At 43.9% G+C, this 14413-nt stretch overlaps 1 protein-coding gene across 1 annotated transcript in view; it reads left to right on the top strand.

Annotated features, from left to right (window-relative positions):
- Positions 1-12427, top strand: part of RAB11B (RAB11B, member RAS oncogene family) — a 35019-nt gene extending 22592 nt beyond the window's left edge. Inside the window, exons 4-5 of the mRNA XM_067557080.1 lie at positions 509-589; positions 7112-12427. Of these exons, the coding sequence (XP_067413181.1) occupies positions 509-589; positions 7112-7257 (227 nt within the window). The 3' untranslated portion in view covers positions 7258-12427. The remainder of the gene's footprint in view (positions 1-508; positions 590-7111) is intronic.
- Positions 12428-14413: the final 1986 nt, after the last annotated feature.

Raw genomic sequence — 14413 nt, 5'->3', positions numbered from 1 at the left:
TATTTTATTGCTTCCTGCCCCTTCCAGTGTGCTGTGTCTCCAGGGAATTACTGTAAATTGAATGTGGGATCACAGGAGTCCTGCTTTTCCCAGTCATGGGGGGTAGGGTGAGTGAATCCTGCAGTTACCCATCTACATGACTGGGCCTGTGCTCTTGCTCAGAGGCACTTCTGTGTTGCTGGAAGCTGCATCACACTCATAGTTTCAAGCTGCTGTTGGCAGCTGTAGAAGAATGATACTGTGCAGGGCAGGGGACTTTGTTGCTTGGCAGAAGAGGAACTGAAAGGAGGGAGATGTGGTCAGGCTCTGGGGATTGTTGCTGCTAATAGGGACTATTAGCTAAATAAAATGGGGTGCCAAACGTATTTGAATGAATAGTGTAGCTTCTCCTGTCATACAGAAAACGAGACGGGGGTCCTGGCAGTTTAAACCAAGAAATCTAAGCTAAGGTCTATAATTCAGAAGTGTTGCTGAAATCTTTAACTGAATGATATGTTCCTTATTACAGAAAAAAATAACTTATCTTTCATTGAAACTTCTGCCCTGGATTCAACCAATGTAGAAGAAGCCTTCAAGAACATCCTCACAGGTATGTCTTCAATTTTTGACTTTCACGTCTGCATTATGACACACTAAAGGGTTTTGTGGGGTCGAGAAAAGCTAATGAGAGCGCCTCAGTAGGAAGGGCACCTACCAGCTGGATACAAGTCTGCAGTCTTATGTGAACACCCTAAGGATGGGTACAGTGGACCCAGAACACGAGGGACAACTGTTCAAATTTTGAAGCCTTTCTGCTGGCTTGTAATGCCAAGAGGACCTGGAAGGGATCTGTATTCATCAGCAGCAATACAAGGGTACAAGTGAACAAAAGGCCCTCATTTTTGTTTGGTGTTTTGTTATTGTTTTAAATCTGGGCTCTAAGGACTGGATTTGAGTTTTGCTTGACTCAGGCATGTGATGTTTTCTTGGCCCTGTAGTGCAGTAGTCCCCAGACTCTTTAAGGGACCCACCAACTGCATTTTCTCTCCTGGAGGCCCACCTTTACATATATACTGTGTGCGCATGTGCCTGCACATACACAACCACTGGTTTTTCATTGTAAAAGATTCATTGAATCTTTTTTTGTGTGGTGTTTTTTTTTTTTTAAGTCAATGAAAATAAAGGAAAACTCTAGTTATGTGCTGTCCACACTGCTAGCACTGTATGTGCTGTCTGTCCTACATGGCTGCGGAGCCCCATTTAAAGTGTGTGGAGGGGCCCTCCAGCATAGCCTTGTCTCCCTGCTCAGCTCCTTCCATCCCTTTTGCTCTTTCAGCTCTGCCCTCCCGTGGGTAGAGAACTCTAAAAGGGCTTATGCCCCCTGTAGTTTAAGGTAGTCTTTTTTTTTTTTTTTTTCTTTACGTGAGAGTGGAAGACAGGCTACATACAACAAAACAAAGGAAAACCCAAAACAGCGCTGCAGGTGGTGGTTGTTATGGGAGAGAATTAGCCTCTCAAAGATCCTTTTATGTCTGTGGAATTTAACTAAAGCAGCTATCAAACACAGATCCCCAGAGCAAGCGGGGGGCCACACCATGCCAGTCTTGCTCTGCATCGGGGTTAGGAGAGTACTCCTGCTCCCAAACCCTCTGCTTGGCTCGTTCTCCCTGTCTTGCCCCATTCTGCAGCTCCAGTCAGCACCTCTGCCCCTGTGGCTGGGCCGTGATTGCTACCAGACTGCTGACTGTCCACCTGCTGGCTCTTGCTGCATCCTCCATGCTGCTACTGTTGCCTGAGTGACTCCCCCCGCTGCCCAGTATGCTGTCTGCTGCCCAAGTGTGGACAGCTGCAGTGCAGATCATGTAGCCAGAGCCATCTAGCAGTCAGTCAGCAGCCTGTTCATGCCCTGGAGGCGCTTCCTCTGCACTGTGCTGCTGTCCTCCAGATCCCAGTCCTGCTGCTGCCTGGGGTAAGTGAGAATGCAGTGGGGAGTGCCTCCGGGCCACATGCAACCCAGCTAGACCCTTCCCGTGACCCACTGGGGAGTTGGGAGACAGTGCACTAGTGAAAGGGTGGGAGTGTTGAATCTTAAACCAGTCTACACTAGAAAAGATTTTCTAAATATAGCTATACCAGCAAACTCCCTCAGGGGGATGCAGCAAAAGGGTGGCATGGGTCACCAAATGAAATAAGTTATACTGGCAAAGCACTTTTATACCAATAGATCCACATCTACTCTAGGGCTTTTGCTGGTATTAAAAAGTCACTAAAATGCCACACCCCTAACCAGTGCTGGTGCACAGGCAAAAGTTTCTAGTGTAGGGCTGGTCCTAAATAGGAGGGGATTAACTCTGTTTAAGATGAGATTTAACAAAAGCACCTTCTTGATCACATTTCACTCCCATTTTGAGATAATCCCCTATCAGTTTTGTAATTCAGACTACTTGACAAGACTTGAATTTTAACAAAATTCTTTAGTTAAAAGCTTTTTGGCCGTTTATCCACCATAAAAAACAAAGGCGGAACAAGCTCAATTCCGTTTCCCTCAGTCACCAGCACAGCTAAGGACCCTCTGCATGCTCTAAAATGTCAGTATTCCTGGCTATTTTATAAAACATTTCATGCCTCTCAAGTGCTCTAGTTCCATACCAAACTGGGGTTCAGGTTTGCTTTTGTAGTGGGGAAGCTGGAAGAACAATGTCTGGGACATGAGACACATGAAAGGAAAGCCAGAAGCAGGATCACTAATAAAATAGCCAGTTGACGCTGTCCTTCCTTTTAATAATAATTAATAATAAAAAAATTACATCTGGTAGCTAGCTACCTACCTACCACTTATTTACCTTGCTGCAGTTGCTCCAAAGCACCAGTTACTCCTGGAGGAATTCTGAGCTACTGGTCAATGCAGAATTAATGTTCTGCACAGAATTTCATTTTTCCTGTAGAATTTGTGCTGCAGAGCTACTAGCCACCACTAGGGGTAGCTGGACCTGGCAGAACCTGGCTCCTGAGCTCGCAAATAGAGGACACTATTGAGGGGAAGGAGGTGCTGGAGGGCTCCCATCAGCTGTGGTTCCCAGCACACCTTGAAGGAAGGAGATTGCATATGGGCCACAGCCCCACAGTGAGCAAGAGTGTCTGGCCCTGTAGCTGGGCTCTGTGGGAGTGGGGATGCAGGTATCTGGTCCTGCAACTGGGCTTGGGTGCAGATGTCTGGGCTGGGGGGTCCCTGTGCAGGCCTCTTCAGAATCTCCCTAAATGCCCTCTCCTGGTGTACACGGATCTCTCCAATACCCCCAACTGTATCTTTCCAACTTTTCCTCCCCCCAGCAGTATTCTATTTGGGAGTCTCTGTATGGTAACCCTATGGGGGCAGGGTGGAAAAAATGTGAATTGACTAAAAGACCAGAGGGGCAGAGTTTTCCCCCAAGATATGCCCAACTGGCTTATGTGACACTCCCAGACTGAGGCACCCAACAAAACCATAACAGAGAAACGGACTGGGTTGTCGTAGGATTTCTTTAACTTTCTGCTCCTAGGGGAATCATGTTGTCACAGACATACTTGCTACCAGCTATTTTGAAATTACCAAAATAATTGAAACTGGTATGATTACACTGTTTTTGCAAATTTTATTTGCAGAATTTTTAACTTTTTGGCACAGAATTCTCCCAGGAGTAACCAGTAAACTCCCATAAGGGAATAAATGTGTGTGCGGCAGAAAGGAAGCAAGACAAAGGGAGTCTTCCACTGGAAGCTGCTCACCAGTGACCAGGCCTTCATGATGCTCCTCTCTGGATCAAGAGGGGAAACATGAGAGAAGGAAATACAATTAAAAAAAAAACAAAAAAAAAATTCAGCAAATTTGCACAAACTTGCATATATTCTGGGCGTGCTATCCTTGTGCCAGGGATGGGTAGTAGATGACCAGAACTAGCTGAAGGCAGTCAGAACAGCCTGAAACAAGTCTCTGCACTGCCACAGAGTGGCGTAAGGATCTGGCGTCGTGGAATATGTATGTGGATCTTCAGCCAGAATAGTTGATAGGGAACAAATTTTGGACTAAACCTTTTGGGCTACGAGCCAAACTGTAGGAAATCAAACATATAAAATATGTATTGTATGGAGGTGAAAGATCATGTACTGGGGATGGAGGATGTCTGACATATGTTAGCATATAGTCCTCAATACTTGAAGGATTCTGAAAAGGACTTAGTTGGCTATTAATGATGACTCCTGAACTCCCTTTTTGCCACAGGGATGTAAAACTTTTGTTAATGAGCAATCCATTTAAACGTTCAAAATATAGAATGTTTAAAAGGTTAATAAAGGCTGTGAGCTCATTCCACTGCGAAGCTGAGTTGGGGAGAAGGGAAGCTGAGCAGAATCATGTGGGTTTGGCTTTTGGAGGGAGACCAAAAGTTGTGCAGGTCAACCTGTTTGCCGATTTACTGCAATGATGTGCTACCTCCGTAAGCTTAAATAACGACACACAGCATTCCAGCTTTATAAATACTTTTTATTGTTTAAAAGTTAAAATGAAATGTTTAAGAATGGGGGAGTTAGAGTTAATGTTGATGACTGGGAATGTCATTGACTGATTTATGTATTAATGACTGAGTTGCTTAGTTAATTACTGAGCCCAGCGGTTCCTCCCCACAGCGCAGGATCTCTGAGCTGCTGCAGCTGGGCTGCTTGTGCTCTCCTGGATGAGCTAGCCCAGTGTCCCCCATCCCTCCGCACATGCCAGCTGAGCAGCCACTGCAGCTGGGCAGCTCACGCTCTCTGGGAAGAATCTTCCCTCCGCCCTCTTGTTTAAACGTTTGATTAATTTGCTAAACGGTGAGACTGCTGCTCACCGTTTACACATGGATCTTGTTACACCCCTAGTGTGTATAAAGAAGGAAATATCAAGCAAGTGTAGTTTCTCCCTGTATTCTGTCTCAACCTCAACCACAGGATTTGAATCTTGTACTGATGATGATCACGGGGAGCCCCCATTCAGGCTACTATCAGACTTTTATCTGTACCATATCTCTAAAGACACTTCTTCCCGTTGTAACATCAGCCTGGAGAGCAAGTTGAGGTCCAAACCCTGATGGATTATCTCCTTGTCTTTCTGCCTCTTCTTCCTGTCCCCAGCCCCGAACATTGCATTCCAGAAAGTTAAAGCGGTTTTGTGTCCTTCCCCCACACTCATCTAAAGTAGCCTTTGATTTCTGTCTGTCTTCCAGCCTCATTCACATCTATTGGTGGTCAGGGTCTGTATTTTAGTTAACAGGGCCCTTAGTATTTATCTAAATAGGACCAAACAGTGTGCAGTCTTGTGTGTGTGGCTTTTTCTCTTGGCATCGGAAGGTAAGACCACTAGTCAGCCCCTCTTTGCACAGTGATATCCTTCATGAGCCTATCATCCAGAAGTGGGGGAGACCTGCACCCGCCAGGCTGTGCAGAAGCAGGCAGTGGTGACATCCCCCACTGTATTTCATGAAAGCATGCTGAGCCAACACCAGCCCCAAAGACAGGATGAAATGTGTGATGCTCTTCTGCTGTTCTACTGTGAGTGCCTAAGTAGCAGCAAGGCCCAAACAGCTCCCTCCTCTAGAAAAGGCAAGACTGATCCCAGGCTGGTTGTCTTATGCTTTTCTTTGCCCAGTTACTGATTCAGATCACTGACTTCTAAGATGAGGTCCTAGACTAGAGCTCAGGCCCGTGGTTATCAGGAAGTATCTGATGCTAATGCTTTTTCTCCTGGTGTCAGATGCCTAGAGGGACTGGATTTGTGGCATCATTCCCTGATATATAGGGTCTTTAAAGTATTGCCAGGGAATGGAGCCTGGGATGTATTCTGGTGGAGTTTTTAAGCCTGAATGTCTGTAGCCTTATTGAATTACACTTAAGAGCCGATGGGCCATTTGCATATGTAAATGACTCCCATTATATCCAACACCGAGATCCTGGTGGGCTGCATGCTCTAGAGCCTTTCAGAAACCCAGCAGATTTTGGTGTTCGATAAAGGAGACTCTGACTTTCTCAGCTCTTGCTACTTGGAGGCTGATGGTTCTCTGAACAGAACCATGGGCAGTGAAGACTGACATTCCTTCTTTGCCTGCCCGCCATGGGAGAGGACTAGCACAAGTGAAAATAAATTGATTTTAAAAGGCCTTTAATTTGAATCATTTGTTACTAATAACACAGGTAAAGAAGCTTATTTCTAAAAAAGCTTTTAACCTGACCGTGTTCCTTCTGAAGTGTTACAAGGCCATTAATCCTCCTGCTTCAAGGCATAATTGATTAGTTTGGGTCTGAAAGAAATTACTTTGCCTTATGATACAATATTCCATTAGGGACTCTTTGTTACTGCTGTACTGCAACAGCCATTGTCTCTCCCATGGCAGGCTAGCACACAGGTCAGGGGAAACCAATGTTCTGATAATCTTGTAATAGTTTACCAAAGTTGAAGTGTGTGGTGACCCTTGGGAAGAGCTGCTGATGCATAAGTGGAAGTTTAACAAACATCCTGTTGAACAACTAAGTTTCTAGATCAGTGGTTCTCAACCTATTTATCATTGTGGGCCACATATGCAGCTCTCTGCACATTATATATGCTACCTGGATGGCCTGGGCTGCAGCTGTGCACTGACTGGACCAGAAATCACTGTTCTAGATGGTGACTCTTTTAATAAAGGACAAGCCTTTAAAAACAGGATCTTTGTTTAATGAGTTTATCTCCTTTTTCTGCTTATATCCCACTAAGACTTGTAGCAGCATCAACCATTTTCCCCGTGCACTCCACCTGATCCATAGATAGTGGCTCCATTCTGCAGCCAGGGGGATAGGAGATCAGTGCTCCCCTCCCTCTGGCTCCAGCAGGGACCCCAGCACCTAGGGCCCCAGGCGCAGTGCTTCGCTGTGCTCCCTGCTACAGCCAGGGGGAGGGGAGCGCTGATCTTCCATTCCCTTGGCTGCAGCAAGGAGCCTGCACTGGTCTTGGAGGTTGGGAAACTGCAGGTTGGGAAACGCTGTTCTACAGTGTCCTTTAGCAGCTTGTTTTGTGGAATGTGCAGATACCTTGTTGGAGGAAATGTGTTTAAGTCTAGGCTCTGGCTAATGAGTCTGTTCTCATTTACAGAAATCTACCGCATTGTTTCACAAAAGCAGATTGCGGATCGATCTGCACACGATGAATCTCCTGGCAACAACGTAGTTGACATCAGCGTCCCGCCAACCACCGATGGACAGAAATCCAACAAACTCCAGTGCTGTCAGAACCTGTGACCTCCTGTAGATGCTGTCTGTGCCCCTCACAACGTCTGTGCTTCAGTTAGAGAAACTTGTGTGGGCTTCTTTCAAATATCTCCTGTGATTCAGTGACTCCCTCTGTTCCTCTTCTCCACACCCCTCCCCATACCTCTTCTTTCATCTTAATGCTTAATCGTAGGGCTAACATCCCTGCCTTTACAATTCCCTTTTGAATGTGATGACTTTCGGGCTTGAAATGTAGGCACTGATCGGATAAACATGTTTATTATGGAACATCTGCTGGATGATATTATCCCATGAAGCACTCTCCTCAAATGTATATTTTTATTTTTGTGTGGGAGAGGAGGCATGGGGACTTGGTTATAACGGATGAAGAAATAACTACATTTAGGCTTTTGTTTTCTCTGTCACTTTTTCACAGCCCCTCATGTTTCTGTAAACCTGGGGGGGGGGGAAATTAAAAGAAAATGTTCTGTTTTCTGTCCAGATGAAGTATCACAGTGATTTAGTGGCTGCATACACAAGTGCTGTTGAAAATAACCTTACTTATTATGTAATTCCCCCAATGCAGAGTTAGTCTGGCTGTGCCATTTACTGTTTCCTGTCTGGAAAATCTTCACTCTGATTTTATTTGGGATCAATGAAGTATGTCTGCATTGCATTATTTGCCACGATGGATGCCTGTGCAGCTGTGTGCAGGCAGTATGAAGTGGCTTAATATTTATTCTTGGCTTTGTTAATTGCTTTAACATTAATGTACAGTAAGTGCCAGCATACTAATTTTAAAGTCTTTTTGCAAGCTGTAGAACTAGGTTTACTTTGTACTGTAGATCAGTGTCTGGAAGAGAGATCCTCTCTAGTCCTAGAATTTTTTTGCATGCTGCTTTCTCCCTAGGTCTATCCCTATATCCATTTGAGTGAGAGTGAAGCAATATTTTCATGTTCTGTACATACCTGCACTTGTAAGGTTTTTTGGTGGTTGTAGAGAAACACAATACTTTATACATTTTGTAAAACATATGCAGAACCATAGCATCTTGGATTTTCTTTCCATTATCTTTCACTATTAACCTTGGGCTAAATTTTTTTTTATTGACTTCTGCTAAACTGTGTAAGATTCCACCTAATATACACAATCCTGCATATATACACTTCACTCTTGGCCTATTTTCTGAATTGCAGGCTGAATCTTTCCAACGATTGTAATTCACATGAGGTGACTGATTATCTGTCATCACTAGGGCTAACAACTGTAAAACTTTCATGTTGAATAGGAGTAAGTTTATCACAAACGTGTCAGTTGCTTGCTAGATTGTGAAAACGGTGGGGGAGAGGGGAGTCTTTTAATCAGTCACTAGCTCTTCTACTTTTGCATCTTCACAGTAAACAGTGCTGAACTGAAAGAGAATACCAGGTGAAATGATCAAAATGAGGAATTGGGAGCACCATGTTCTCTGTAGGCTAGCTAAAGCAACTTGCAGTGGGTTTTTGCTTCCAAATTCTGAATCCATGCCTCACTTGACAAATCTTACCTTGCATGTCAGTGAGTTGATTTTTATGATACAAAATGAATCTGAAACTGTAACTTGTGTTTGGTGGGAGTTGACATTCCAGTCCCAACTGTTTTGTATCTGGTTATATAATAAAATTAAGGGCAGCTAACTTGATGGCTTTTCTTTAAGATGTCCAGCCAAATGCATTGAATATTGTTGTATGCATATAGAAAGACAGAGTTTAAAGCTGAGTGGTCACAGGCTCAGTACTTCAGTTTAACAAATTCTTTAAACATAGCTTGTTTTCTAGTGCATTCACCACAGTCATTGGCCAGGCATTTAAGGCTGCGGGATTCCCATTTCATGGTGAAAGTATTTATTCCTTCTGGGCAATTTTGGGGTGCTGTCCCAGCAAACTCCCAGTGTTGGAAGCACTTTCTGCATTTGACACTAGCACTAACATTCTGAGAACAGTACTCCTAGCAAGCCTGACCTGGAACCTCCTCCGTGCTGGTGTCCAAGCCATTGTGTGACTTGCAGTCAGTATTTGGAGGCTGGCAGGGAAGCACATCATGCATAATATAGTGAAAACATTCTTACAAAGGTTTGTAAAATCTTACTTTCAAGAGCAGGCAGCTACTCTTGGAGCTGGATTCTATGTTTTTTTCTTAAGAGTTCTTTCAACAGAACACTTTGTGTAAAGAAGGGAGGAGCAGTCCCTGAGTCTTTTGATGGCATGAAGAATTGTGCTATTAAAAGAGGCCTTAGTCCAGGGTAACTTACTAAGATGATTACCCTGCAAAGCCTTTGTTTCTGAAAGTGAACTTCGCCTGCCTCTCTCCTTCCTTGTTAGCTGGCAAGGGTTTTTCTGGCTAGTTTGAGTGGAGTTGAGAGAAGCAGTAGGTTTCACAATCAATTAAATTCCTAGGCTCTGGAATAGAAAATATTTTTTACTTTGGGGATTTGAGCGAAGCTCTAGGAGTTGGCTCAAAGACCTAATAAAACCTTGTCCAGGGCTCAAGTACAACTGACCATCTTGCTTACTGAAGAGATCCTGTGCTACATCCACCTGCCCAGTCATGGCATAATCTACTTAGTTGTGGACCCACTGGTCACATCCCCACTGTGAGGGAGAGCTACTCCTGAGAACAGTTCTGTGTTGTGGAGGGGATTGCAGAGTCCCAAGTACACCCTCAATGCCCTACCCCCCTTCTGTACAGAACTCTGGTTTTGTCATATTAGGGATCACGGTGCTCATGGCTGGAGGGAGTATGTATGAAGGACTTGCCTTAGTTTTCTAGCCGCATGCCATCTCTTACTTGACATGAAGTTTTTGTCTGCATTGGTCAGTTGCTTCATTAGATTAGGCCTGGACTGTTTCTCACATGCTCTTTTGCAATTGTTTGCAAAGTCAGCAGAGCACAAAACTCCCCTCCTGTGAAGATGAGATGATTTTGTCTAAGATATACCAAAGGCCGTTAGCACTAGAGAGAGGGCAATTGTAGTCTTATAGCTGTCAAATGTCTTCCCATGTACAAATAGGAATCCTTAATGGGGTTACCTTGTAATCTAAAGTACCTTGATTCTACCCCATGGCAAAAGCATCCAATATGCTTCTAATATGTAGTATGATTAGAAAGCACAGCAGGTGCCTGCTGTTGGAGTCCACGCAAAATGAGAATTAGACATAGGAACCCAAAGGAAACGTTGATTGTTCTAGCTGCTCTAGGCGTGGCTCTCATTCAAATAAGCTGTGCAATAGGGCAGACCATTACTACACTTCCTTGACATGAGAAAATTGAGCTCAGCTTAGTCCCAGCATAACTCCCATAGGAGTCCCTGGTATAACTTTATTAGCTGCATATCCCAAAGTTGTAGGAAAAACAAGGGGTCCACTTCTGCTGTCAGTTACTTACCCAAATCTCTTGTCTTCAGTGGGGGCACTTGCATGTCACTGAAAGCAAAATTTGTCTTGTAAGTTAAAACTCTTTTTTTACAGAAAGCTGCCTGCTCAAGGAAGCAAACAGGTTGTTTTCACAGAGTTGTCTTCACAAAGCTTGTTCCCAAGCCCGTTTCACCCAGACACTGAAAACCATGTTAGTTTTTTCGAAACTTAATTCAAGCTAACTTAAAAAAAAGTCACCCTCTAGAGTGGATGATCTGATTGTTTCAATTGGAGCGCCCTGCTGACTTTAAATTTATTTTTGCCCTGGACAATGACAGGACCATGACAGGAGCATCTTTTACTAACTAAATTACTAGATAATCACTATCTATTGAAAGCTGTTTTGGAGAGGAGGCAGAAGACCAAAATTGAAAAACACTGGGTGTTTGTTACTGAACACATGCACAGGGGAACCTGATTTACTTGGCTTATCCAATTCTAAGTAGGCTTAATTATTAAATCTTACCTTCTTTTCTATCACGGAGAGAATTGTCTCAGTGACTGCCTACATGTCTCTGAGTTCAGTGAAAGGTATGAGATCTCAGCCTGTCTTTATGGTGTTCACCTCTGATGTGCAAAGCAAGACAGTGGGGTCTAGAGGAAAATTTAAATCACTAAAATTGAGTTATTGCAAAACTCCACAAATGACTGTCTGCTGTAACTGCTGAATCCCTTTGTTTAAAAAGACACACGGTTGTGTTTGCTGTAGAAGAGTGTTTGCCAAAACTTGACAGAGGGGAGAGGAATGATTGCCCCTCTTTCTTTCCCCCCACAGCTATATGAAAGGGAGCTGACTATACTTCTACAGAACCCCCAACCTGTGAGGAAAGATCTAGTATATTGGTCCATTTTAAAAAAAAAAAAAAAAAAGATCAAAGTAGGAAATCCATATGAATGGAGAGAGATCTTCACAAGGCAAGACAACTGCTCTTTCAACTGGAATTGTTAGGCTGCTCAATTTTGAGGACTGGTCTGTGCCTTTGCTATTTGAACAGGTCACTCATTGAAAGAAGCCAACTTGCTCTGAAAATCTGCATTCCCCAGTTGGCCAGTAATATTTTTAATTGTGTATCTTCAGAATTTTGATTTGTGTGCTAGCTATGGGGCACAGAATGCTGTCATGGCCTTGATCTGTCAGTGGTGTGATGGTGTTGAGCCCCTCTGTGCTCTGATAGTCTCCATTTTGAGTATAGGGGAGGAACGGGTTCCTTATTCACCTTTTATCTCAGCAGAAACAGGGACATAATGAGGGGTTTCCATGGGCACCTACTTGAGGCCTTTTTTCCTTCCTAACAATAAAAGCTACACTAATGAGGGACCTGCTCTTTAAAAAGGCAAGTCAGGCAATTTGGAGTGAAGGCTGAAATTGTCCTTAGCTGAACAACCGTGCTTTAGGGGTGAGCTTGGACTCGTGGTATCTAGAACAGACCCTTAACAAGGCTGTAATGTAGAATTTTGTAGTTCAGAATGGTGAGCCGTAGGATGTCTCCAGAAAAAGCTTGTAATCTCCAAGACTGCTTCACTGCAGTTATTTACACTATCTTTTTTTTGTATGTGTAGAGTGTAGTCTATCAGGCTTTGTGAGCTATAGCACTGGACCTTTATGCAACTGAGAAGAGGTTCCTTTCACTTTTACTCATGATTCCTGTGTTCAGTTAAGTGCAATTCACTTTGTAAATATAATATGCATCACTTGATTTTGTGCATGATTATTATGTATTGTGGTTATAAAGATTGCCAAACCAAATTGTGTGTGTAAATTATTTTGTTCTAAATGTTCTTAGAATAAGATGGGAATCTGTTACTTTTGGAACTAGCAAGGTAAAACCAAAATTGAGGTAAGCAGATATTACAGACTTTGCCAGTGATGTGAATGGGTTGGGTGGAATCTGAGCAGTATGTGGTGCATAGTCAATGGGAGTTCAAGGCACACAGCTAATAGTGATCCAGGGCACCCCTTGAGAGGCTTTTGGATTGACCCTTCTCCCACTGCTCCAAGGATTCCACCACTCTTCCTATACTGTACACTAGCTGAGCCTTTGAAACTTGGTGGGATCCCTTCTTACTCAACCTGACCAGTGGGGGCTGCTGAACAGAACCAGACCCTCTATCTTAATGAGGAACTAAGCATGCTAAGATCCAGTGGTGAGCTGATGTAGGTAAGAAGGAATCCAGCTGGAGATGTACAGAGCCATTAAGTTACCTTGAAGGTGTTCCCTCTATCCTTTGCACTTGTTTGGATCAAGTAATTCTTAGTTGTGCTGCTGCAAACACCATTTCACATGGGGCCAGTGAGACTCTGCCTTGCTTAGGACGTGCAAGGGATTTTAAAAGTGGGTTTGTGCCCTTTACTTTTCTTTAAAAAAGATGATGGATAAAGAGGGCCTGAAAGCTCATGGATAAAGAGGGCCTGAAAGCTCAAGGATGCAGAAAAAGCGTCCCTGTTAACTCCTTGTCACACGCGTTGATCCTAGCACACTTTGCTTCTCCAAAATCCATCCTTGTCAACATCTTTTGACAAAAACAGAGCTTTAGCTTAAACGAATTTGGGCAGTTCTGTATGATGTGCTGCATGAGGTAGTGGAGGGCTCCCAGTTTATACTCCATGCCAGTTAATTAATTCTCTGCCTCTGCCCTCTATCTACTCATTCCCCAAGTCCCAAATCAATTAGCTGTGTTCCTCCAGTCCTCTCATTCACCACAGACCATCAAGCATTCCTACCTAGTCCCATATCAACTTGGGTGCATGTGCATGGTGGACATGCAGCTGTTTTGTTGCCCTCTAGCACCCCTGTACCCTTCCAGCACCTGTGAAGGTCCTGCACCCACAATGAGGGTGGGAGCAGTTTCAGAGTTTTGTGCACTTCTGCCTGAGGTGAGGTGGTGGCCAGCTCTAGCAGGAGCCTGCTGCTTCAACTTCCCAGGCCTAGTGCCACACAGTGAGGAGAGGGAAGGGAGCTGTCAGATTCTAGCTACTGCTGCTTTCTGAAAATGGTTTTAGTTGTGCTTTATCCCTCTTCTATACAAAATTTCTATGAGCCCTTGAGGGGGAGTACTACTTAGCCTCAGGTAGTAGCTGTCATCCCCTGTTCTTCTGGAAGCAGGGAAAGCAGCTACTTGGGTGGCTCCTGCTTAGCAAGTCTGAAATTTGCATGAAGGGTCAAAAAACAGACTGCAGTAGGGGCCAAAATCAGAGATTCCATATCTTGCTGTAGTGTGAGTGCACAAAGTCCCTTTAACTGCTTTTCTTACTTCATGGTTTTAAGAAAACCAAAGTGATTTGAACTTCCCTGAGCATCTTTCCTTTTCCAATTCCATTGTTACAACAAAACCGGAACCTCAGAAGCTGAATAGTTACCATGTTAATAAGGAGAATACTTCTGTCGTGTTGTAAGCTATCTAATTTCTCAGCAAAACATTGTGGTCATCTTGCTTATGGTTAAGTGAAATCTTACCTAAAGGAATGTGTAATTTAAAAAAAAATCAAGGTCTGGGTCAGAACCGAAGAGAGATTAGCAGTAGCTGTGGTAGGATCTTAGTTGCACGGCTAGCTCATGTAGCGATGGGCAGCCGTAGCATCCAAGCTGCCCTTGACTCTTGTATCTTGTAATGGGTGTAGAGCTAAAGCTATGTTCAGTTCTGATTTGAACAAGGTTCTCCATAAATCTCTGCCTTGCCAGTTGCCCTGTTCTAGAAATGCCCCCTGCTGCATCCATCATGTAGCCTTCATGAG

Source organism: Emydura macquarii, unplaced genomic scaffold (genome assembly GCF_026122565.2).
Source record: "Emydura macquarii macquarii isolate MOO-44397 ecotype Brisbane River unplaced genomic scaffold, CSIRO-AGI_Emac_v2 contig_306, whole genome shotgun sequence".
In the NCBI taxonomy this organism is placed as follows: Eukaryota; Metazoa; Chordata; order Testudines; family Chelidae; genus Emydura; species Emydura macquarii.
This window is presented reverse-complemented; position numbering and strand designations above follow the sequence as displayed.